General features: G+C 36.3%; 1 protein-coding gene across 2 annotated transcripts in view; it reads right to left on the reverse strand.

Moving 5' to 3' along the window:
• Mipol1 (mirror-image polydactyly 1) overlaps nt 1-27,261 on the reverse strand; it is a 254,896-nt gene that overhangs the window by 175,572 nt on the left and 52,063 nt on the right. For both annotated transcript variants that reach the window (XM_041658524.1, XM_041658525.1), the window contains 3 exons: nt 17,047-17,251; nt 15,469-15,601; nt 14,118-14,223 (listed from right to left, as the gene is read on the reverse strand). In XM_041658524.1, coding sequence (XP_041514458.1) covers nt 14,118-14,223; nt 15,469-15,601; nt 17,047-17,180 — 373 coding nt within the window. In that variant the 5' untranslated portion in view covers nt 17,181-17,251. The remainder of the gene's footprint in view (nt 1-14,117; nt 14,224-15,468; nt 15,602-17,046; nt 17,252-27,261) is intronic.

Raw genomic sequence — 27,261 nt, forward strand, 5'->3', positions numbered from 1 at the left:
AAATGCAGAATTAGCCATCACAAATCCACCCTTTGTCAATATGACACCCACTCATATTCCCTAGATCATCTTTAATTTCCAAAGAAAACAACAATCAGTTCATAATTAGTTACACCTAACATGACATAACTCTCCCAAGTACAACTTTAAATGCATTATGAATTTTAGACTAGGGGTCAAATTTCCTTGAGGAACATTCTCCAGTATCTTACAATTTAAAAATAATCACTGATGTCTCATTTGATGTTCCATTACTAGATAAAAACACAGAGGAAAAAAACACAATTATCTGCTTCATATGTATTTACCTATTCATAGCACATTCATATGACAGAAACACTCATTTCAGTTTTAATACTCATTTATGCTACTGGTTATATGGAATTAGCTGAAAATTAGAACTACCATCCTCTACTACCAATTACTTCTACCCTCAGCAAGCACCTTAGTAGGTCTTGGAACTTTTCTTAGAGGAGTGACCCATACCTTCATTCCAAAAGCCATTTGTCAACCTGGCTCAATGGGGTTATTTGTTGTAAGTTTCCCATTGACTTTATAATCCCAGGGCAGAGTAGCAACAAGAGACACCCAAAAGGATCTTCTGTACTCCAGACACAATATTCTTACCTCTATTGTGGAGAAATGATCTAATTTCTCCCTATCAAATCACTCTACCAACACTGTTATTCTCTTCTTAACCTGTAAGCTTAAAGGCATAAGAAGCCCAAAGTGATTATGAAGAATTCTGAATTTCCAGTTCAATGGAAGGCTTTTTATGGTTCCTGGCATAAACACTCCTCCTTATGGAACCCAAATTTCTAGGCTAGCATAATTTCAGTTCATGGAAACAGAAAGCAGAAACTTTCCTAACTAGGGGTGATAGTCAGTGTAACTATGCCATATAACAAAATTTGACCTTAAATTAGTATCAACAAACCAAAATCCATACTAATGCAAATCTCCATAGCATATCGCCTTTTAAATATAAAGAAACATTTATAAACATGTCTTTGGTGATTCAGTTCAGCCACCTGGCACCTGCTACTCTGGGCTCAATGAGACCCACTGTATTTATATTATCCAGCAGAGGAGCAATATCTATAACCCTAAGGTGTGACACAAGGGGAAGAACAAAGCTCTACAAATGTGCTGGTGCTCCTCTTACCACTTTTCATCTTTTAAGATGAGTGAAGGGCATGTTTTCTGGGCGTTCTGAATGTAGAAATCTAGGTTTTGCATGGTGTATGCACTCCAGTATTGCAATTTCCCTGAGCCTTAAAAGTCCCTTCATTAACACTAAACAGACATGGCTGTCATCTCCTCCTCTTCAGTAGACCCTTCTAACAAATGCTTCTGACAACCAAGCAGATAAATTTTTGACACAGTTTTTAAATCATACATATGTTCACATTAAAACTAATACCATCACTCTGTGTGTGGGGCCTTATCAATAAACATATACTGATCCAATTTAATGCTCCTTTTACAATTATTATGCATCTTTAAAATCCATTACCACAAATATTCCCCAAAATATTGATTGAATGAATTAGGAAACTCATAAGCTTTTTGGTGGTATGCCACACTTTATCATGGACTACACTTTCTATCTCCCTCTGTCTTCACTCTGGGTATGGGTGTATAGTCAACCACTGCTAAACCTTGAGGATTACCCTGCCTGGTATTTCCTTCAGGGAAAGTCACAGCCAGTAATGCAGGCAATGAAAGATTAATTTCCTCAGGCAAAGGCAGAAAGTGTGGTACTACAGGGGGTGGGGAAGTGCATCCTCTGCTAAGGGTGGAGAGGAATCTGAGGGTTCAAAGTCTCAGCTTCAGGAGAGTCTTCCTACACATCTCCATCCCAAATTACAGGATCCCATTCTGTAACAATTAGGGCCTTTACTTTAACTTTCACCACTCTTTTTATTGATTTTTGTTGAGCTCTACATTTTTCTCTGCTTCCCTCCCTGCCTCTCCCCGTCCCTTGAACCCTCCCCCAAGGTCCCCATGCTCCCAATTTACTCAGGAGATCTTGTCTTTTCCTACTATCCATGTAGATTAGATCTCTGTATGTCTCTTAGGGTCCTCATTGTTGTCTAGGCTCTCTGGGATTCTGAGACTAGATGTTGAATTTTCGTTATAATTCAAACAACCTCATGAAGAGGGCCCTGGTTTCATTTTCTGCCATTTAAGCTCTATGGCTGCTAAAGAAAGGGTTCTCTTCCAGGCACACTTAGAGAACTTCAGATTGTTAACTCTCATCTCACCTCATCAATTTCATCACCAAGTTCATTCTTTTCCTTTGTCGCTGTGTTTGTATCCTGAGATGCTAGAAGTTGGCTAATTTTATCACAGACATCATTCTTTTCCTGTCATTTTATCCAGAGTCTATGAGTCACCAGCCAGTACTATTATTCTCCACAAATAGTCACAACTTTTCTGAATATGGTCACTAAATTCCTTCCTTCTCACAATAGGTGAATCAGGATAATCTAATGCATTTGTCTCAGTAAGTTTGTTAATTACTTCACACCATGTGATGTTGGTTCTCTCTCAGAGTCTAGGACAGGCTTCCTAATTGCAGGCGTCTGCAAATTAGAAGTCTGTTCCAGAGAGCTACTTTAAAAATTCATCCTTATACTTCTGCTGCGTGGAACAACTTCTGGTTATAATAACCTACTTGTCAAGGTTCTCTAGAGGAACAGAATTTATAGTGTGTGTGTGTGTGTGTGTGTGTGTGTGTGTTGTGTTGTGTTTTATTAGAATGTATTACAGGGCATAGTCTAGGTAGTCCAATAATGGTTGTCTCCCAATGGAAAGTCCTCGTATATGATATTTCTTCAGTACATAAGACTAGATGTCTCAGCTGGTCTTCAAAATAAGTTGGAATCCTTTAATACTAGCTTTAATATTAACAAGGAATGCCCCAGGAGCAGGCACTCCTTGCTGGCATATTATATATGCTGCTACCAGAAGGTGTGGCCCAGATTTAAGGTGGACCTCCACATCTCAAATGATCCAATGAAGAAAAATCCCTCATCAGTGTCCACAGCTGCATGGGTTTCAGTTGATTCCAGATGTAGTCAAGTTGGCAATCAATCAAGATTAGTCACCAGAGGTTCTCAACATTCATGGTGGGCAGCTCAGAGCTGCCATTAATCCAACTCCAGGGATTCGATACACTTTTCTGGCCCTAAAGACACCTGAACACATGTGGTGCATGCACACACACACCTTTAGACAAATATAGTATAAAGCGAAATCTAAAGAATGACAACTAACCTTAAAATTCAGATATTAAATCAGCTGTTGTTATTTCCCTATGTATCAAGGAAAATGTCATGACAGAAATCAGAAATATTTTGCCTGAAAAAAAGGTAAAACAGCATGTAAAAAGCCATGTGAAAAATTCAAAGCAGTGCCTGCAGATCATATCACAATAATTAACACATGTGTCAGCAGCAGTTCTCCACGTATGGGTCACGGCCCCTTTGGGGGTTGGATGACCCTTTCATAGGGGCTGTATATCAGATATCCTAGCTATCAGGTATTTACATTACAATTCATAACAGTAGCAAAATTACAGTTATGAAATAACAACAAATTTTTTACGGTTGGAGGGTCACTAGAATACGAGGATCTGAATGAAATGGACGCAGCACGAGGAAGGTTGAGAATCACTGAGTTAGAGAGTGCTCTCACATCATTTAAGCTCCTGTTTCCTTCTGTTATATAGCTGACCTTATCTATACTATTCTTCTACCATGAATGAAGTCATCATCAATTGTGACAGAAACTTCTATTCAAGAGGCAGTGCCCTAAAATATTTACTTTCCCTTCTACTAAACAATTATCTCCCAACAACCACAACTCTTAATAGCTTAGAAAAACACTGTCTTATATGGTATAAAAACGGCGTGGTATATGACAAGATACATCTTGTTTATTATCACTTTCCAAAAGTTCAGCTATATTGGTTTTATAAATATCTGAAATTATTTTAGTCATAAAGCTAGTATATAAAAAGACAAAAATAACACCACTTGTTTAAACTAGACAAAGAGCTCTTGATCAAATAAACAAATCAAGAGGATCCTAAACAAGTAATATTTTAATTCCACTACTGTCAAAACACTTAACACACATACTTATAATACGACTTAGTTTCTAATAATTAAAATGTGATTTGGGGGTGGAAAAGTCTGCTTAGGAGTTAAGAGCACTTGTTGCTCTTGCAGCAAACCTGGATTTTGTTCCCAATCATCCAAACCTCTGTTTCCAGGGAATTCAATGCCTACATCTGACTTCTGTGGGCACCAGGCATGCATATGGTGCATATATATTTGAGTAGACAAAAACAGTCATACACATAAAACAAGCAAACCTAAAAAATTTAACTGTGATTTTTGACAATATATATAAAAATAAATTCAAAATTCCTCTTTTTCAATATTTTATAGTAGCAGGCAAAATAAGAAAGAGGCAAAAAGAAAACTTCTCCACAGCTTATTGCAGGCAATATACCATGACGACACAGTTCTCGCAAAGCATCATGCTACTCTAATTTTTCCATTATAAACTACTTGTAATAAATATGCAAGTCAGACAGAATGTAAAATAGTGATGAAATTACAAATTAGCACACATATATCATATCATCTTAAAAACTGTGGAATATTTTTAGTATACAACATAAAATATTGATTACATTTTAAATGCCAACAGATTTCCTACTGAAAATTCCCTATTTATATAAATAAAATGTGAGCAGATTTGTTGTGAAATTTAAATTATTTATTTAGACAGGATATTTGTATATAGCTCAAGGTGGATTAGAACTAATGTTCCCCTGTACAAGCCAACAACACAAGACAGCTCATGTATTGCATGTTTTACTTCATTTTACATAAGATGTTAGTACCTGATAAAAAGTATGTCTACTCATCTCTATGATTCAAGCTAAAATGCTTATTTGATCCTATATGATTAACAAAACTAGCTTTACTTTTATAAGACTACTTAAAATCCAAGTATCCATATGTGTATTTGAAGATTAACACATGGATATTTGAATGCTATATTTAAAATGTTCCAAACACACACGTACGCCACATTCAAAATCTGGTTATAGGACTAGAGAGATGGCACATCACTTAAGATCATTCTCTGTTCTTTCAGAGGACCAAGGTTTGGTTCCCAGTATCTATACCAGGTGATTTAGGATGAGTTCCAGGGGATTTGGTGCTCTCGTCTGGTCTCTGAGAGGCCAACCACACACACAGTGCACAAACACAAATGGAGGGCAAACACTCATACAAAGAAAATTTTTAGAAATTAAATCTTGTAATATAATTAAGAAAAATGTATTCAAAATTGAGGCATTATTGAATGGACATTTAAAAACATCTTTTAGGTTATATGTAAATTTGAGAGTTTATAAATCACCCAATTCCTTCTAGAATCCTGTACTTTTAAAGGATCAATATGCAACTCTCAAATAATTTTAGTAAAGAAAACTTAATTGTAAACACTGAGCTTTTCCAAGGTAGATGACTATTACAAAGTTCACTAGAAAATCAATATAGCATTTTAGTTGGAATTTGCTCATTAAACACCCACAGCTCTAATGCAAATTATGATGGAATGAATAAAGCAAATACGCATGCTTCTTTCTTTTTATTAAATGTAAAATCTACTGTTAATTGCATCTTGTATGTCATACAAACTTTTCTCCTTAACTATTAAATAGAAGCTTTAACAAAAGTCATTAGAGATTCTTTCTTTGACTTGAATAAATTTCAATATTTGTTCAGTAAAGGTTCACAGCAGTTAAATTACATTAACAAATATTATTAGCTACTATGTAAGCCAACCAAGTAAAATACTTATATTGTAGGTAAAACAAATCATTGGGTGTTTACAATAATATTTGGATATCTCCATTTTTAAACATGGTTATCAAATACCATATAATTCTTACTCAAATGAGGAAGATTCAGAGAGGATCACCCTCATCCCACCACTATCAAATACTCAAATTTGTTTAGTAAGCTAATTGTTTTCTAATATGGGCAAGAGTAAATATGAAGAAGCTGAACCATACTAAGCATGAGTTTATCGAGTCAAAGCAGGGTACATATTTTCTTAGCAGACCCAGTCTATTGACAAACCCATATTCTACAGTTTTCAAGCTGCATTTAAGACATAGTAGGAAAGAGAGTGTATTGAAAAATATTCTAGTTTAAACATGGATCATGATTCTCTAAGTAACCTAATTTGAAAGATTGATATTTCTCAGAAAGAAGTATCTGCTCATAACATCTGTGTGGTGGCTATTTAAATAGAATAGGCTGAGGCAGGACTAAGGCCCTACCCCCTGGCTGAGCCAGGTATTCAAAAGGAACAGACTTCAAAAAGCTAGCTCAAGCACTAGGGATAAATCCTGGTCCCACTGTCAGTGACCCCACAGACTGCCCAAAGTACACAACTGTCACTTACTTTCAGAAAAGAAGTGTGAGACTTTTTTGACTTCCCATGGGAAGATTTACCATCTCTGAGAAGTGGATGGAGGTGGAGAGGGGGAAGGTGGAGGAGCAGGAGGAGGGGAGGGAGTGGGAACTAGGATAGGTATATAAAATGAGAAAAGATTGTTTTAAAAATTAATTTAAAAAATTGAACAGGCTGAGTTAAAGAGAGAAAAATCAGCGGAATTTCTCACAATGAAGCCACCGAAGACGATCATCATCCCCGAATCACAAGTAACACATGCTATGTAGAAAATATCTTGTGAAAGCTAGGCCTTTACAAACAAATCTCCAGCTTTACAGGAGGGTCAGCAACTTTTGGAGACACAGTGATATCAAATGGTGTCCTTGCAAATGGACAACAGTGTCAAGAGAGGACCACAGGAACATTCCTAACTGTGGATATAAGATGTGTTTACACATATAATTTACCTTCCTTGGCATAAACTCTTTGTCAAACACTTTAAAGTAATGACTGCCTCAGGCCAGAAACGAGTGAGCAAAGCCCACTCCAGGCTGCCTGACACTTCTCTCAGCAGCATCACAATGCTGGCGTCACTGCCACAACCGCTTCTGCAGAACAGAATATTACAACTTTCTAAGTCTGGATTTGATATTTCTAGATTTTAGAAATTAAAAAATATTTATTATTATTGTGTGTGCACATTATGCTTGTGTGTATGTAAGGTATGTTTGTGTCACAGGGTGTGTGTGGAAGTTCAAGAAAGTCTTGTGTGGAGTTGCTTTTCTTTTTCCACCTTTATGTGAGTTCCAGGGGAAAAGGTGAGTATTTTATGTGACATAACTTTTATTTTTTCACATTATCAAGTTGGGAGTCTTCACTTATGTGGCTATATAATTTATATTTTAAGCATTTATATAGTCACTGAATAGAAAAACTGGGGTTGTAAGAGTCAAGGACTATGTTTTCATCCTCTTAATAATCACAACAAAACTTCTATGCTCTTCAGAAAAGTAAATTTAAATTTTGTACTGTAGTAAAAATGAACTATATATATGAGATAATGTAAATGAGCTGTTTAGAAAAGAATCTGTATTTAAAGAGAAAAGGTACTGTAAGAAAAGGGACTGCACTGTCAATACAAGGAAGCTATGACATACACCCATTATATTATATGTTAAAATACAGTAATATAGATAGATTAGATAGATAGATAGATAGATAGATAGATAGATAGATACACAGATAGATGCACAGATATAGAGACAGACTTATAACCATGAGGCTTAAAAACTAAGGAGATCATTTGACTAAAATCCAATATTGTCTTTATTTCAGTTTAATTGGAAGAGGATCTCAAATTCATCTTCTCCATGAGATATCAGGAACCTGGATTTCTCTTTGTACCAAAGGTTAATAAGAAATGTGTCTGCAAAAGTCAAACAGCATTAAATACCAAAAACTGATTATTATTCTACAGGAGTTGTTCTGTCATTCATAATCTCTCCATGCTTCAACCTTCCACAGCTAATCTTTAATGGATGACATTCAAGAAAGAAAAATAACTAACACATAAAGCAGAGGCTCTAATGTGAGCTTTAAGAAATAAAAAATAAGGCTTCAAAGAAATATCAATATTTTAAACATTATAAATGAGTACTGAAAAATACTGTTATATAAAATTTTCACAGTATCTGTATAATAATAATAATAATAATAATAATAATAATAATAATAATAAATACTAGAGACAATAAGCACCAGGCAACACAACTAAAATTCTAGAATAGAGAAAATATTTAAGTGAGCAACATATTTTTGAAAGTTAAAAAGACATCACTGGCATAAAAGAAATTAGCAGATGCAATCAGGGAACAGAGCATTATGTCTTACTAGTCCCTCAGCTGAATTAAAACAATCTTTAAAATGTTTAGAGTTTAGCCACCTCATTTTAGTTGAAAAAAGATAGTTTAAAAGTGTAAATATTTAATATTTCAGCTACTTTTCCTCTAAAACACACAGGTTTGGCAATGATGTTTTCAAGTAATATTACATGTGTGTAATTTAAATAAGTCAAAATGAATAAGAAGTCCTTAATAGGAACAATAAAACAAACATTTCTTAACATATGGAGAGACTTCTCTAAAGCTAAGTAAAACCTCATTACTATACATTTCTCCTTTATTTTCTTTTCTTGTAAAGGTCACTTATTTTTCCCCTGGGGAAAATATATATCTCAGGCTTTATATAGCTCAGGCTAGTTTTGAACTGGGATCCTCCCAAATGCTACAATAACAATTCCGTAACACCAAACATAGATTCTTTTTCTAAACTTTCTTTTTGTTTATTCTTTGTGCCTTTTACATCATGCCTCCTGATTCCACACATCTCCCCCCACCCCATACCACCAATAAAACTAAATAAAAATTTAAGGCAAAATAGGAAAAAATCAGGAAGAAAGGGAAATTCTCATCATGGAAGCTGTAGTGTGACACAGTGAGTTACATAAGAAACCCCTTTATTCATACATTTCTCCATGCAGGTGTTCATCGCAAAGGATCACAGGTCTGGGGAAGCCACTGGTCTCTACTATGCCATCAACACTGGAACTCTCTTTGGACACCCTGCTGCTGCACTGTGTTGTGGAGATCCTGCAGCGGCTGGATCTGCAGGACCCCCAACCCCCATCCATGCTGAAGCAGATCATAGATGGAGTGGATGTTGGGGTGGGCCAACACATAACCCTGGTTCTGGGCCTGGGTAGTTAGTTGCAGGGTTTGACAGTTTGCCAAATCTACCGTCTTTACCACCAGGGTGAGCTCTCTAGCATAACCCTGGCTAGTTGACCCCTTGCAGCAATGAACATGGGCATTTCTCCTGCTTTCACATCGTCAAGGTCCATTCTTCCATGCCTGTACTTTCACGGCCAGCTCTACTGTGCTGCCCAGGTAAAGTGTAAGGGTCATCCTCCTGAGCGCTACAGCTGATGGGGGGTAGTGACAGTCCTCCTACTCTTAGGACCTCAGGGCCAGCTCTTCCACCTGCCTGAGGCATTGATGGGTATACATCTGAGTGGGGGTGAGGGCATCTCTCTCCCATCCACTCCACTGCATTGCAAATGAGCAGTGGGGCCAGTTCTCCCACACCCACAAATGCGGGGCTGCCTCACCCACACCTCTGCACACAGGATTGGCTCTATTGTACCATCCAGGCAAGGTACAGCACCTGCTCTCTAGTGTTGCAGCTGGTGAGGGGTCAAACCTAGTTTCTTCTAGATATAGTACCAAACTTTTTCAGGCTTTAAAAGTTTAAGTATGAAGATCAGGGGGAATGAAAAGCTATGGAAGTAAATTAAATAATTAATAATATGTAAAATAAATATAAACTCTTTATAAAACAGACTAAGTATAAACACAGAGGCATTACCTGTTATTAGAACGGACAAGCACTTACACCTCTACAAACCCGTTATGAGCACTTTCATGGTGTCTACTTGATGGAGAGCTCCAGAAAACAATGTGGTGTCATTTACTGAGACCTTCTATGAGCAAAGTACTTCATAAGCATCAGTCTAAAACTAAAAGCCACCTAACAACAGATTTTAACCAATGCTGAGTGAGACTGTCATTATACATGTGAGAAAAACATTGGAAAAAAAGTATGACCCCAAAGTCTGAACACTTAACCACAACCAATACGTGAATGAAGTATTATGATTTAAAAGTGCTTGCAAGTCAGAAAGAAATGATTAACAGTTCAATTTTTTTATTCTTTTTCTGATGTACTGTCATTACCTAGATCATAATGAAGCCTCAAGATACAGCTCTTTGATTTGTAATGAAATTTGCATTGTTCCTAAAAAGCATTTTAGGATCTAGGAAGGTATCAGTGACTATGATGATAATGACGCTCCTAAATAGGAGGGACAAATAAGGGCAAAGTATCCGAGGTTTCTTGTGACAGTGGACATAACCAGGCTTCAAATGCTCATGAGAACATTTAGAATGATAATCTTCACACCGTGTAAAAATGAACAGCGAAACAAAGGAAGCTAAATAACAATATACATGAAGGATTGTAGCGAGCTGCGTGGAATCACACCTGATGGAGACATATAATCAACTCCTGAGATGGCTAAGGCCTGACCTATGCTATGATCACGCAATGATTATCAGCTGATTGCATATGCGTGGACCTATGGGCGGTGCCCACCTGGCAGTTCGGGGTTGGTAGTCCATGCCTACTTAAGGGCTGGGAGAGATTTGCCCAGAGAGAGAGAGAGAGAGAGAAAGAGAAGGAGAAGGAGGTAGATTGCTGTGAATAAAGTCCTGAATAAACTGCAGTGAGAAGAGCTCCGGGTGTCGCGTCATCCTTGCGGGTCGAGGGTGGTCATGACAAAGGATTTCCATAGTTATACAAACCTAAACTTTTTCTACTTCTCTAATTTTGGATTCACAATTTATTAAAAAGCTATAAAATATATACTTATCAATAGCATTTTTTCTTAAATCTAATGCCTTGTCTCCAAATTTTCTAACATAATTTTCAGGGTATTTCCCTTAAAGTGTATCCACAGTAAATCATTAATGGGGAATTGTAGTAATAAGGGGCGGCAGGGCTGCGTCCCCAGCACTCCAGCCGCCTGCGCGGCTAGCTTATGCCCCGAAATAATTACACGGACACTGTATTCTTTTAAACACTGCTTGGCCCATTCTCTTCTAGGCTAATTCTCACATATTAATTTAGCCCATTTCTAATCATCTGTGTATGGCACCCCAAGGTGCGCTTACCAGGAAGATTCTAGCCTATGTCCATCCTGGGTCGGAGCTTCATCCCAGGAGCAGGGCATGGCGCCTGGAGAGCTGTCGAGTCTGAGCTCACTTCCTCTTCCTCCCAGCATTCTGTTCTGTTTACTCCTCCCACCTATCCTCTAACCAATAAAATGGGCCAAGGCAGTTCCTTTATTAGCCAATGACCTTCCTCCATCAGGGAATGTGGGTAGGTAAACGCCAGCAGCTCTGTCAAGTGTTTTCCATCATTGCTCTAGGTCTTATCTTTTTAAAGACAGTGCGACTCACTGAACCTGCAGCTGAATGGTTTCACAAGACTAGCTATAGCAGCGAGTTCCAGGGACTTCTCTCCCCCTCACCAGCACTAGTATTCCAGGCAATGATCCACATCTGATTTTTTACTAGGTCCTGGGAAATCCCAACTCAGCTTCATTAAAATACCAACAAATTTCATTTAATATATATGCATAAAGATTGCTTTTTTTAGCACAATATTGTTGTAAATGCTATTTTCTTACTACTTCTTTAAATTAATTTTGAGATATAAAAGACTTGCATGTTATCAAATATTGCTAAAATTTATTATTATTGTATCACATCTTATAACATGTATCAAATTTATGTAATAATTCCATCATTAGATTTTATAATATTCTTATAATCAGAACAAACACAATAAAAACATTTTTATAAATTTTTATATCCTATATACCTGAAAATGTCTAGTAGAAAGATTATTTGCCACGTATTAAAAAAATTTAAACCTATAAATATTTTTGCATCATATTTGTTATTTTCAGCATTTAGTTTGGTGTTCATCCAGTATTTACCTTTTTATGGAAGCTGTTTTGTAAACATTAATATTTTGCTCACAAACATTGTAATAGGTACATGTATACTTATCTTATAGTTCACCAAATACACATATTGAAATAAAATGTGAAGTACAGTAATAAAAACAAGCATCCACACTTACCTGTATTATTAGTTCTTTTATGTTACAAGATACAAAGCATCGCTAACATATAATCAAAGTCCTGCATTGCTTCTCTTTCTATTACTCTGCTGATGTAATTGCTTTATTTCCCAGTGTTTTGCTTTGGAATGCTCTTCATACATATGAGATAGAATATGGGTTTATTAAAACTTTGTATCTATTTAGAAATGATGAAAATTTCAAGAATGAACTAGGGATAGAAGTTTTTAGAGTTTCAAATCAATGAAAGGTTTTCCCTGTTCTTTTTAGTCTCTAGAGTCCATTGTCATGTTTCAGGGAAACTATATAATCCAGGTATTTTCATCAGCTACGTACAAATAAGAGATTTAAAACACCCCACATAGACTAAAACAATATTCTGTTATTAATGAAAGAAAACATTACTAATTAGAACAATTGAATTCCTTCCATTTTGTATGTATTATTCAATTGTTCAATCAAAAATTCTTAAATATAACAATACATAAAAATTTGAACTACATACTGAACTGTATTATTCAAAAATTAAATAGTATATTTTACTGCTCAATGAGTCTCTTTAAGAGATAGGCTACTTAGTTGCATTAAATCATTACTATGTCATTATAGCTCCCAAAATATTTAATTATTTCTGTAGTAGTAACATTTCGAAAGTTAAGATGCATATATTTCAAAATAAACCTTATAGTACTGTCCTAGTAATTAGTGTATACATATATGACTTTTATAAAAATTTAGGAACTTCCCAATTGTTCTAAATTTTTGCTTATATTACTTATTTTAATGTATTATTAATTTTCCTTAAAATATATTTTTATATTTCCCTATCAAAAAGAAACAAAAAGCTTATAGTTGTTTGTCATTAATAGAAAATTTGCCACCCAGTATTCATATAGATTATTTGTGTTAATCTTAATTATATTATCACAGAAATATTTACTAATAATTATCACCCACATTAATATTTTGAAAATAAACTATATTAATCATCTCTCTGACCTAAAATTCCACAATTCTTTTATATATGTTAACAGGTTAAGTAGTTTATAAAACATAATTATAACCTGAAATTAATCACTAAATAGTTTCATAAAATATACAATTGTTGAACAAGTAATCTATAAAATACTTCTAAATGCTTATCTATCATTTTACAAATTTCACTTTTCTTAACACAGAAAAATAGTGCAAGAAGAAAAAGCTACGATGACACAGATGGAGATCACTGAGTTCAGAATCCAGTGACGTATCTCTAACATGTAAATATGCTTTAAAATTGTCTCCATGCAAAGACCTGTGCATGAGTAAGACAGTTTCCAAAATCTAAGGCCGTTCTGTACAACATTAAAATGTGGCAACCTTTCACTTTAATCTCAAGGAAAACATTATCTCTCATCATCTACATCATCAGATGTTAACCTATTAGATGTATAAAACAGGTTTTTTTAAAAAAATCAAATGTAGTTTTCCATTGGTAATGAATATAGTGCTATCTATCTAATACAAAGGAGAAGTATTTCCTCTCCAAGAGCAAAAACAATAAGCGGTGTTTGAACTGCTGGTTGAAAGGTAGAGGCACTGGTAGTCATTATTTCCCCTTGTTTGTTCAGGCCCTTCCAACAAAACAAACAACCTTTTTGTGATTGGATTGACATGGTGTTAACAATGCATTTAATGCCCAAATCAGTGTGAATACAGGTAAAGCCCTCGCTAATACCAGTACCAGGATGTTAAAGCCACCTATTTTCTAAGCAGCCAAAAGGGAAAAAAGCTTCCCCTCCCTTGGCAAACAAGGCAATGAGCTAGAATCCAGCAGCACACATTCTCCAGCCACCTCCAGCTCCACATGAGCACCCATCTCCTACCTGCTGTCCTCTCAGCGATTTCAGCCTCGGCGGCTTTCTCCTGGAGTTCCAACTTAAGCTCTAATTTTCTCCTATCTTTATCTTCTTGAGTCAATTTTTCTTGAAGCTAAAACAAATTTAAAAGATTATTCTTATCTGATAAACACCTTTTATACATAATTCATTTCAAAGTAAGATTTTGTTGTTCTTAAATCCTTATATAATATTACATTTAATTACTTAAATACACTGACTGTGAGGGGAAAACATTAAGGTTGTCATATACTCGTTAATATACTACCTCAAATAATATAAAAAATGGAAAAATTTTAATCTACACATTTGTAGATGTGCATATAGACATAAAACAACACCAATTATCACTAAAAATACCTACTGCAGAAGCTGCTTCATTCATTCCTTTGTCTTAAAGCAAAGGATTCTAAATGGCTCTACCAATCCTTAAATTACTAGCAGCAGGTTTATGCTTCTCTTAGTAAGTCCAATATTTTGAAAAAAAAATCAATTGAGTCAATAATCTCAATATCTGATACAAACCTGACTGGGAGTACCACCTCATCATATTTCATTTAATTGATGCTGTCACCTGACTGAAAGTTTGCATGTAATAACTTCTAAATCAAACTGCAGAAAACATCTCACACGTATACAGAACGCTTTTTCTTTTCTTTTCCCATTGTTCCCTAGACTTTGTCATCTGTGTTGTGCTCCTTCAGAAACAAGATTCATGCTTCAGTCTGATTAGGTCAAAAAATGAAAATATTAAAATCAGAAAACTATACAGAATTTTTAAGAGAATCCATAGAAACTGAACATTAGTTAATAAAATTTTTGCAGGCCAGAGGTATGTTGAGGAAGAACCAGAGGAAACAAAACATGTCATGTACGTGGAGCTGAATGCATGCAATAGTATAATAAGATGCAAGACATACAGCATCATTTGCAACTTTGACATTTGGTTACATATATCACTGAAGTGAAAGAATTCACAGATACTAAGAAAAATGAATAAAAATTAACAAAGTAGCATGAAAATAGCTGATAACATAACTCATATAACGTTGAAGTAAAATTTTACTACAGTGAAATTTGAATATTTGCTTTGTAGCAACATAAATTACAAGAGCTTTATGGAAAATGAGTGGTGTTACAAAAGCAAAAAAAAAAAAAAAGCTTATTTTCATAGCCAGTCACTTAACTGAACCAACCTGGATGGCAAGACAACACAAGCCTACTGTTGAGGCATTAAAACACAAAATAAAGTTGAGTAATAATGAACAACAGGGAAAACTGAAATAGTCAACAGCAAAGACATTTTTTGTAGTAATTAAAACTTTTTATATTTCTATACCTTTTTATTGCTTGTTCTGAGAATTTCCAATTCTTTTTGAAGATATGCTACCGATGTCTCTTTATTTAAGTCTGCGATAACTTGAGAAATCTCAGATTCATAATTCATATCACTCTTTCCACATTCCATAATACTACAATAAAAGAACATTATTAATGATTAATATATAGGATTTCACAAATGACATTAATTTCTTATTAACAATAAATATGTAAAGTTTAAGTTTAAACTTTTTATGTAGTTAAAAGTATGAGGGTTATAAAACAATAAATACGTCAACTTACAGATATACCAGTTTCTCAGTGGAGAAAATTTAGTTTGTGGATAGCACATAGTGATCCCAAAGATCACTGGTAAAGTATACTTGACAAAAGAGTTCAGGTTTTAGAAGCTACAAATGTTTTGATTTGTGGTTCTGGTTAGGATCAACTTATATTTTTTGCTTTCCTGAAAATGGAAACAACCATTTTCTCAATTTTATTAAAAGAGTAACATATCAATATTTTAATTATTAAATTAAAATTAATTTTAATTAAAATGAAAGAGGACATTAAAATTAATACCTATTCTCCAAAGACTTCACAGTAAATATATTCTACAAGACAGTTGATAAGGATACCTGAAAGCAGGTAGTATAAAGAAGAGAGGAGACCAAGATGGATTGTCTTCTGGTGTTATGGTATTAAGTATGTAAACTCTGAGGGGTGTTAAAAGTCACCTAAGCCAGTCTTTGGCACGGAGTTCTGGGACAGTCAGTGAGTGAAGGGCTATTACCATGCTCTCATAATGAATTATACCCATTATTTCATCATTCTTGCCTCTATACCTTAAAAACATACACCCAATTGTATCTAAGTAGGAATCTGACACGAAGGGAGAACACCAATATGGTTATTGATTTTTACTGTGTATTGATATCAACGAATATATCTTACTGAGTAATTTCGAACAGAACAGCAACCCCATGAAAAACTTTTAAAACAGTGCTCTAGAAAAATGAAAACAGAATTATGGAGCCATGTTCAAATCTAGTGCTATCTTTACTGCACATGATCAATTATCAAAGGAGCATAATCCCATTCATAACAAACACAGGCATCGGAGATTCAAATTTCTTCACAGTGGATGATTTAATGCTGCAGAATGTAAATTTATAAGAAAGGCCAAAGGTAGACAGAGTACAGGGTAACTCTAAAAGTGTTCAGATTATACCAAACAAAGAACAGAGAGCGATGCAAAAACACCTCTGAACAGATTTGAGCTTTGGTGAACAATATCTCATATCAGTTTCACAAATATCCTTATACCCATAAGGAAGAGCCAGAGAAATAATATTGCGGAAGAAGCAAACATCACTGCTGTCTTTAAACTTGTCTTGTGCTGTTGCTCTCAGTGCTCTAGACACATTATAGCAATATCGTGGTAGAAATAGAAAGCCCTTGTAGGTTCCTAAATTTGTTTATAAGTCACTGATGCATTAAATTTATTTCACGTGGAAATGAAGAAGAGGGACAACATATTAAAGAAATGTTGTTCCAACTCTTACCTTTTAGATTAAACACTGAAATCAACACGCACCTGCACTTCATAAATGGCCCTTCATCTGGATAAGATTCCATGGCATGTATATTCCTGGAGTTATTCGCTGGTGGTTCAAGGTCCTCAGATGTGACTTCATTGCCTAACTCATGCATGTTTTGCTCAGAATTCATAGTCAGCTGTTTATCTACTGAAGCACTCTCACTCCCCACTGAAGCCTCTTGTGGAAGGCAAATGGCTATGTCTGCACAAAAACCAAAGTGTATGATACATAAAAGGACATAGCCAGATAGGAAAAATGTTGAACTAATAAACACTCTCATAGCTTTCACCATGGTTCCTAGTCTTACTCTGCTGAAGCTGATTAAGTGTCTGCAGGTGTGTTTTCAATTCCCTGAACAGAAGCTGTTTAGACTAAGAGCTTACAAAACAGGCCACGCACTGAGACTTTGGCAGAGCAGGCCATGCCTGTGTTAACTGAATTGTAGTCTCTGGGACTGGGATCAACTCCAGTTGTTTTACATTGCCTAAATGACTACAGTTGCTGTGACAGGCACTGATTTTAAACATGCTATTCTCAAAGTAGCAAACAATAAGAATATGACTATAATGAACCATAAAATGGAACTGCAGTTCGGAATGCCTGGGGAAAATTATAGCCTTAGTACGTGTATAACATTGTACATGTTATTTAACACAATACTTTCCTGCCTATATAATGTAAATAAAATATCACTGACAACTAAATTCCTGGCATACCAATGAATATTATTTATTCAGTAACATCATCATATTAAAATGGATGTAAGAATAACTTTAACATTAATGTCATCATATACATATATTATAAAATATACTTTGTATACTTTTTTGGCTTTTTCTTTTTAATTTTATTTAAATAGCATGCTTTTTCATTTACTTTACATACCAACCACTTTCCCCTCCTTCCTCTCTTCCTATCCTTTCCCCCTTCCCACCTCCCTCCCTCCCTCCCTCCCTCCCTCCCTCCCTCCCTCCCCATTCTCTCCTCCTTCATCCCCATTCAGAAAGCAGCAGACCTTCTGCTTGCATATAAAGCATGGCATATCAAACTAGGGCAGGACCAAGCTCCTCCCCTTACCTTGAAGTAATCTAACATGGGGAACAGGTTACCAAAAGCCAGCTAAGCATCAGGGAGAGGTCCCTCTCTCACTGTTAGGAGTCTTACTAAAAGACCAAGTTACAAGATTGTCACTCTGGTATGGAGAGAGCCTGTCAGTTCCATGCAGGCTCCCTAACTGTTGGTCCAGCATCCATGAGCTCCAGTGAGCTCAGGCACAGAAGCCTACTTCCTGAACATAACACCAGCAGCACAGACACTAAGAAGGACAATTAATAAACTGGACCTCCAGAAACTGAAAAGCTTCTGTATTAAGACAAAATGGCAGTCAATATACAGAGTAGGAAAAGATCCTCACCAACCCCGTATCTGACAGATGGCTGCTCTCCAAGATATATAAACAACTCAAGAAGCTAAACATCAAAATACCAAACCCGCACCCACCCACTGAGACGGTGGGGGTGATCTAATGGGAGCTCACCAAAGCAAGCTGGACTGGGACTGACGGAGCACGTGATCAAACATGCTGATCTCTCTGAACACGGCTGACAAGGAGGGCTGACTGAGAAGCCAAGGACAATGGCACTGGGTTTTGATTCTACTGCATATACTGGCTTTGTGGGAGCCTAGTCTGTTTGGATGCTCACCTTCCTAGACCTGAAAAGAGGGGGAGGACCTTGGACTTCCCACAGGGCAGGGAACCCTGATTGCTCTTTGAACTGGAGAGGGAGAGGGGGTGGGTTGGGGGTAAGAGGAGGGAAATGGGAGGAGGTGGAAATTTTTAAGTAAAAATAAATTTTAAAAATGTGAAAAATAAATAAATAAATTCAGCAAAAAAAATGGGTTGCAGATCTAAACAGAGAATTCTCAATAGAAGAAACTCAAATGGATGAAAGACTCTTGAAGAACTGCTCAACATCCTTAGTGATCAGGGAAATGCAATTCAAAACAACTCTGAGATACTATTTTACACCTGTCAGAATGGCTAAGATCAAGAACACTGATGACAGTTTATGTTGGAGAGGATATGGAGTAAGGGGAACACTTCTCCATCGCTGGTAGGAGTGTATATTTCTAAGGCACCCACTGGAAATCACTTTCTTAGAGACTTGGAAATCAATCTACATCAAGAACCATCTATGTCATTTTGGGCATATACCCAAAGGATAAGCAATCATACCACAAGGACACTTGCTCAACTTCGTATGCTTAATTGTATAACAAAATTATTTAAATTGGATCTACTAAGCAATATTTAAGGAGATAAACTATATTAAATGGCATAGTAAAGTTTCAGAGGAAATCATATATACAAAATCAACTGTTATTCCTAAGATTTACAGGTACAACTATTGGTTGTAACATGTACTTCATTAACTCCAGAAGAAATAATTCTTCAGACTTAAAAAATATTCTTGGTGATACACTATGAAACCTGCCAACACAAAATCCTTTTGAGGCACAAAAGTGTTGTTAAAATAAAAGGAAATTAGTATACAAAAAAGAAAGTAACTCACAAAACTTCATTTGATTTTTTTGTTTGTATTAACTGTAGGCAATAAAAACTTCAAGCCCAAATATTTCATATTGGTACATCATAAATCACCTGATTTTAGTAAATTATATTGATTTCTCTTTTTTGAGGAAAAGAATTGTAAGAGAGAAATGTTGTATCATAACTGCATACTACGAAATAATCATGACATTTCAACATATTATCCTGACATTTTTGTTCTTTTTTATTGATTTTTATTGAGCTCTACATTCTTCTCTGCTGCCCTCCCTGCCTCTCCCCTGCCCTTCAACCCTCCCCCGAGGTCCCCATGAAAACTCTTCCATGGTTTGTTTTACATGCTCACTCACAATTCTGCTTTCCTACAATACCTGGCATAAGAATGGAGTCCTCAACCTCTAAGTAAGGGCATTTCAGGGATGCTAAAGAGACATTCTATCTGTAGTACATCATGAATATGTAACTCAAATAAAAAGTAGTTACAGTTACTAAAATAATTATATAAGTAATAAAAACTGCATTCAAAGTCATTTCATTATAATTCTGGTGTCTGTTGTTATGTCTCCCTTTTCATTTCTGATTTTGTTAATTTGGATGTTCTTTCTCTGCCTTTTGGTTAGCTTGGAAAAGGATTTGTCTATCTTGTTGATTTTCTCAAAGACCCAGCTCTTTGTTTTATTGATTCTTAGAACTGTTTTCTTTGTATCTATTTTATTGATTCAGCCCTCATTTTGATTATTTCCTATCTTCTATTCCTCCTGGGTGAGTCTGTGCCTTCTTGTTCCAGAGCTTTCAGACGTACTGTTAAGTTGCTTGTGTCAGATTTCTCCACTTTCTTTATGTGGGCACTTAGTGCTATAAACTTTCTTCTTAGCACTGCTTTCTTAGTGTCCCATAGGCTTGGGTATGTTGTGCATTCATTTTCATTTAATTCTAGGAAGTCTCTAATTTCTTTATTTCTTCCTTGACCCAAGAGTGACTCAAATGAGCATCGTTCAATTTCCATGAGTTTGTAGGCTTTCTGCAGTTAGTGTTGTGGTTGCATTCTAACTTTAATGTATGGTGATCCCTTAAGATACAGGGGGCTGTTCCATTTTTTTTTTTTTGTAGTTGTTGAGGCTTGCTTTGTAGTCAAGTATGTGATCAATTTTAGAGAAGGTTTCATGAGCTGCTGAGAAGAAGGTATATTCTTGTGTGTTTTGTGTTTGAGTGAAATGTTCTATAAATGTCTGTTAAGTCCATTTGAGTCATGACATCTATTAGTTCTCTTACTTCTTTGTTAAGTTTCTGTCTGGCAGACCTGTCCATTGGTGACAGTGGCATGTTGAAGTCCCCTACTATTAGTAATGTGGGGTTTGGTGTGCGATTTAAGCTTTAGAAATGTTTCTTTTACATGTGTGGGTGTTCTTGTTTGTGGGGCCAACCACAGAAACAGCTGACCTGAGCTAGTAGGAGCTCACTGACAGTGGGGAAACCTGCATAGGACCGAACTAGGTCCTCTGAATGTGGGTGACATTTGTGTGGTGGGGCAGTCTGTGGTACCGTTGGCAGTGGAACCAGGATTTATCCCCAATGCTTGAATTGGCTTTTTTGGACCCATTCTCTTTGAAGGGATGTCTTGATAAACCTAGATATAAGGGGGAGGACCTTGGTCCTGCCTCAAAGTGACTCTCCATGGGAAGCCTTACCCTCTCTGAAGAGTGGATGGGGTGGGGCAAGGAGAGTGGAAAGTGGGAGGAAGAAGAGGACGGAAGGGAGAGGGAACTGGGATTGGTGTGTAAAATGAGAAAAGAGTGTATTAAAAAATAAAAAGAAAAACTAATAATTGGATAAGCTATTTTACACTGCAAAAAATGTTTGGGATACAGCAAGAACAGGAATAAAATTATAATTGTAAACTTTAAGAAAAATAACTTTAGAGTCTATGCTGTTCTGCTGTTTATAAGGAACAAAGACTCTGTCAAAGTGTAGGGTTAAGACAGCCCCTTTAGGGGGCGGGGTTTGCCTCGGGCGAATGCCTGCCAATAAATGGGCAAGCAGGAGGAGGCTCGGCCCTTTTTTTCCTTCCTACCTCCTGTACTACACTGAAACTTCGGTTCTGTAAGTTTATCATTAAAATGGTCAATATTCTTTAATACCTGCATTGCATTTATTTACGCCGATACATCAAAGGGGCAGAATAATCCAGGAGTGTGAGGTTACAAAGGCCCTCAGATTCCTATGACAGAACACACCAACTGTGTTAGATTCTTAAGTTCTGGCCCATTAAAACCAATTATCCCACTATTTACAACTTGGTTCAGTTATCTACGTATATATTTCTTGGTCTAATTTAGCATCTTTCTCCATCCAAAGTTTTATTCCTAAAGTTCTGTTTTTGTTGTAGACGCTTCATTGTTTTTTAATCCTACCTCTGATAGCTTGTTGCTATTTGCCATGACAGTTATAACTTTTCTACTGGTTTAACCTATCAAATTATAAGACCCCTTGAAATCTTCATAGATCACCATCATTTCACTGTGACCATCCTCCATTCCAAACTTCTAGAGGAGATATAGAGGCTTCCAAACAAGAATGCATTTGGTTTCCTCCCAGATCTTAGTCGTTATGATATTTGGAACAATAGTAAAATAAATGCATAGATTTCTGACACTTCTTTTTAATTCTTTAAAAATTATTTTATTGTGTGTGTGTGTTTTACTTGCATGTATATCTGTGTATCACTTGTATGCCCATGAAAGTCAGAAGAGGGTGGCAGACCTACTAAAACAGAAGTTGCAGTAGTGAGCCACCATGTTGGTACTGGGAATTGAACCCTGGTACTGTGGAAGAGCAATCACCCAACCCCCGTTCTAAGATTTCTTGGTTTTAATTTTAAAATGTTTCAAAATGTTAATAGTTTAGAGACCATGGCAGGAGGTATGATAGACAGTGAATTTCAGGTAAGCCTGGGCTCCAGAGTGAGATCATGTACTAACACTATCCCTCTCTCTCCAAAAAACACTCTCAAAAGTTAACATTTGAAACACTTTATATATATATAACCCATACTGTGTGGTTTAGCTCTTTTTCTAATTTTGCTCAGTCATAAAACCTTTCAGATTCCTAATTTGAACTGTTCATCTGACATTTGGAGTCTGCTCTGCAAATCAAACTATCTATACTCTTTTATTGAGAATTTAATTTTACTTCAAAGTAAACAAGGCTGATTTATAAAATCTTTCCACCTACCTGCCTGCACTTTATTTTATTTTTTTAAAAAAAATCAGTTTGGCAAATACTATTTCATCAAATTAATGCTAAATATTGGAAAGTCCTTTGAATGTTCTTTCCTACATTATCCTATATAAGTATTTAACTATTATTTGGAAATGTGATCCTTTGAATTCTATCATATTTTGATACTATTTGTGGGAACCACAGTGTGCAATATACGGCAGTGCACTAGGGAAACAATAGAGGGAGAGAAGAGACTTCTATGAAGGGCTCTAGTGCAGTGATGATGAGAAACTGACACAATGATTTGAAAATTTGAATGTAACAAGGACCAAGCAAGGGATGTACAAATGATTATATTAAGATATATGCATAGGATCAAAAACCCATTGCCATTGTTCTTGAGTTCTCAGTAGTCCTCATTGTCCGCTATGTTCAGCTAGTCCGGTTTTATCCCAGTCTTTTTCAGACCCAGGCCAGCTGGCCTTGGTGAGTTCCCGATAGAACATCCCCATTGTCTCAGTGTGTGGGTGCACCCCTCGAGGTCCTGAGTTCCTTGCTTGTGCTCTCTCTCCTTCTGATCCTGATTTGGACCTTGAGATTTCTGTCCGGTGATCCTACTGCACGTGCCGGCTTTGTGGGAGCCTAGGCAGTTTGGATGCTCACCTTACTAGACCTGGATGGAGGTGGGTGGTCCTTGGACTTCCCACAGGGCAGGGAACCCTGATTGCTCTTTGGGCTGATGAGGGAGGGGGACTTGATTGGGGGAGGGGGAGGGAAATGGGAGGCGGTGGCGGAGAAGAGACAGAAATCTTTAATAAATAAATAAATAAATAAATAAATAAAATGATGAGAACTAGTTAGGAAAAAAAAGATATATGCATACTCAAGATTCAGCTCTAGGAAGACTTTACAAAGGTATTAGCTCCGAAAATGAAAAAGAAAGATTGAGGAAAATAAATGAAATGACAAATGGTTAGTTTGGCAATGAAAAACTGACAGATGGTAAGTATAAAACACCTAAAGAAAATCAGTTTTCAGGGGTCATTGTAGAAGGAGCAAAAATATGTTAAGAGCCAGAGCAATTGGGAGTTTACTGTGAAGCTGTATCGCCTAGAAATGTCAGAAGTGACACCAATCAAGTCTCCCATGAGCTGAACAAAGATAACAAAAGATCTGCTGAAGAGGACAAGGAAAGCCTAGGAAGCCTCCATCCTACACAGAGGCAACTAAGGGATATAGAGAGTAGGACATTCACAACAATTGGTTAACCAAAACCAAATGGTCAGTTGTATAAATGTATACATACACATAAAGTTATACAGAATGAGTAGTTTTCATTTATATATCTAGGAACACACCTACTTACATATATGCATATATACATACACATATAACAAGAAAGCAAGGGGGACATGAAAGGGTTTGAAGGAAGGGAAAGAAGATATGATGTGCCTGTATTATAATTTCTATATATTGATAGCTAGGTATCCATAGATAAGTATAGATGTATCTATATAGATATAGAGAAAGATATCTCTCTCTATAGAACGTGGTTCTCCTTCTTCCTTAGATTGTCATCCACAAGCAGAGAGTGTGTTGAAGTGGGATCAGGGTTCAGACGGCTGTGGATACAACTGAGAGAGCCCTTGGGAGATGACTTTAGTGAATCAACTCAACTTTAGTCCAGAGTATAGGAAATATGTAGGATTGGGAAGCTTGGGGACAAACCCAAATTTAAGTGACAAGCTCCTATCATAAGGTTGGGTTAATGGAAGTAGGGTCTAATAGCAAAGCTCCTAGTACAAGTCTTAGTCACCATATGTGCAGATGGAGAAAACTAGCAGGAAACTGTGCCAAGGGTCATGCTAGAGATAAGTCAGGCCTCCAGGCTTAGAAACAGTCTTCAGATAAGGTCAGTCCTCCCAGTCTTCAGAGAGCCGTTCTCCAGATAAGGGCAGGTAGAGAGCAGGAAGTCTCACTGGGGAGGGTGTCCCAAATGTTGACAAGCTTTGGAGAGAGCTGACAGGATATTATAGACAGCAACCTCTGACCATCAAGACCTTCCAACAAGAGAGAGATAAGATAGATAGATAGATAGATAGATAGATAGACAGACAGACAGACAGACAGACAGACAGGAACACAGAACTAGAAGCCAGATGTGGTGGCACGTGCCATGCCTGTAATCCCAGCACATTAGAGAGGAGGAAGGAGAATGCCACAGGTTCAAGGCCAGTCTGGTCTTACCAAGCTTTAGGTCAGCCAAAGCTACACAGTTAAACACCGCATTTTAAAGGCTTCTAAATAATAAAATAGAGTTTATTTCAATAATATTTAAAAAGGTTTTGTCTTAAGATCCAGGAGGCAACTATTCTTTAATTGGCAAGGCTCCAATGGGTAAGAATTTTAGCAAAACAGGTATTTCTTGTATAATGTTGGGATGAAAAACTTCTAAAATGAGTGACAGGTTTGTACAGAGACCAAGATATGTCTCATCTAGAAAAAGGGGATGCAATTTGGAGAAGTGGTAATCAGGACGAAGGATGCTGGAAATGTCACTTTTGAAGGCACCAAAGTCATCCAGGAATGGTAAGAAGTTAAGAGAAGAAATAGGAAACAAATGTAAATCTCTTCAGTGGCTACAGAATATGCTAAAGTAGACAGAAAGATTAGAAACAAAGAAACAAACAAAACACAAAACTGATAATTGGTAAAAACTCTTTTCCTATTTTTTTTATTTTGAAACTAATGTGTGTATAAAATAGTTAATAAACACAGAAAGTACTCCTGTTAACTTTGTCTACAACCTCTCCTCTCCTCCATCTCCATCGGCCTACTTCTGATCTGTCATGCCCATACATGTTTTCTTTCCTGAAAAATTTTAGAGTATATTGCACTATGCACTTTGGCTTCTGGGTACAATTAAAGTACTAATCTAACCCCTTGCATTTTCCCAAATTTTATCTATCTTATCCAAATGCTACAATAAATAAAATTTTCGACTTAGTGCCTCTCCCACTATGAGAATAGACTAGCACACAGTAAGTCTGAATTCAGTCTTTATTTTCCCCAGACTCAATCTGAGGAGAAGGGGGTTTTAAGACAATAGTGGAATGAAGCTGTTAAAAACTTAAGTCGAACTTGTATTACTAATCAATTCTGAAAGAACTATGTAGAAACATGAACACGAAAGCCAATAAAATGCTATAGAAGTGAAGTTGTGGGATGATTCTGCACAGCAATCAGTCTGTTAGAAAGACAAATATTAAACAAAAGACAGATGTCCACTCTAAACCAACTCTTATCTCTGAGCAGACAAAACTTGAAACTGAAAGTCTTCTATTGAAATTCTTTCTCGCCCTCTCTCCCATATTTAATATAAAAGCTCTCTTTAGTAATCCATATTAGTGTTTAATCAATGCCATTGTTAACTCTTCTGCCATTATGGCTAACTGATTTAATATTATTTAAAATCATCTATCCATATGGGATTAGATAATAACCTCTTCTCATAACTCATAAGTCTACGAAGCCTTGATTTCTTTATTCAACTTTAAGCAAAAAGGAAAATCATTATGACTATTATCATGCCTTCATTTGCTCTTCTGCAGACATGGTTTTATATGCCATATATATCTACCATTCCAAATATGTCTTTGAAATTTTGTCATTACTATCTAATGCTATCACTGTTGTGCTAACCTATCATGTAACTATTTGAAATATTCTGGACAGCTATTAAAGGTGGTACTCTAAAATGCCATGCACTGCTATTGCCAAAGGAAGTTATGCATCTGGACAACATGAGTGGAATTGATGCTGACCTTTTCAAATCAATACTTATTGGAAGGCTAGCTACAATATAAGCTTTGAGGACCTCATCTCTCTCTAGTGGACTTGGGTATCATTTCAAGAGATGATTTTCATGACTGAAAAATATGGAGATATCAGCATTGTCAACAGGCTTAGTGTTGATGTATTTAAACACTTGATTCAAATTATGATACCATTTCCTTATCTAGAAAAGAAATCTCTGAGATCCTCTTTGGGTTGGCTCATTTCTCCATAAAATTACAAAAAATGTATATCTGATGTTTCCTATGAAATCAAAACTCACAGCTCAAAGTAAGAATGATTTCATGACAGAAGTGATGAGGTGACTAGAATCAAACAGGGATTCACAGAAGCTGGGAAAGTCTGTTCTGTCTGGCTTTGCAAATAGTTTGTGACAACTGGTATCTGTGTAAATGGATTTGATGGTCCCCTGGGGGGGGTCAATATTGTTTACAGAGCTGTTTCCTCAGAGTGGTTGAACTAGAATCATCCCTAGAGATCCTACCAGGTTACTAAGAATAGCAATGACCTAGTCACCTGAGAGCTCAAGAACAGAAAAAGACAAGCATATAAAAGGAATATTGGCAAA

The sequence above is a fragment of the Microtus oregoni genome, unplaced genomic scaffold, assembly GCF_018167655.1.
Source record: "Microtus oregoni isolate MIOR12 unplaced genomic scaffold, Mior012 000009F_ref0000495, whole genome shotgun sequence".
In the NCBI taxonomy this organism is placed as follows: domain Eukaryota; kingdom Metazoa; phylum Chordata; class Mammalia; order Rodentia; family Cricetidae; genus Microtus; species Microtus oregoni.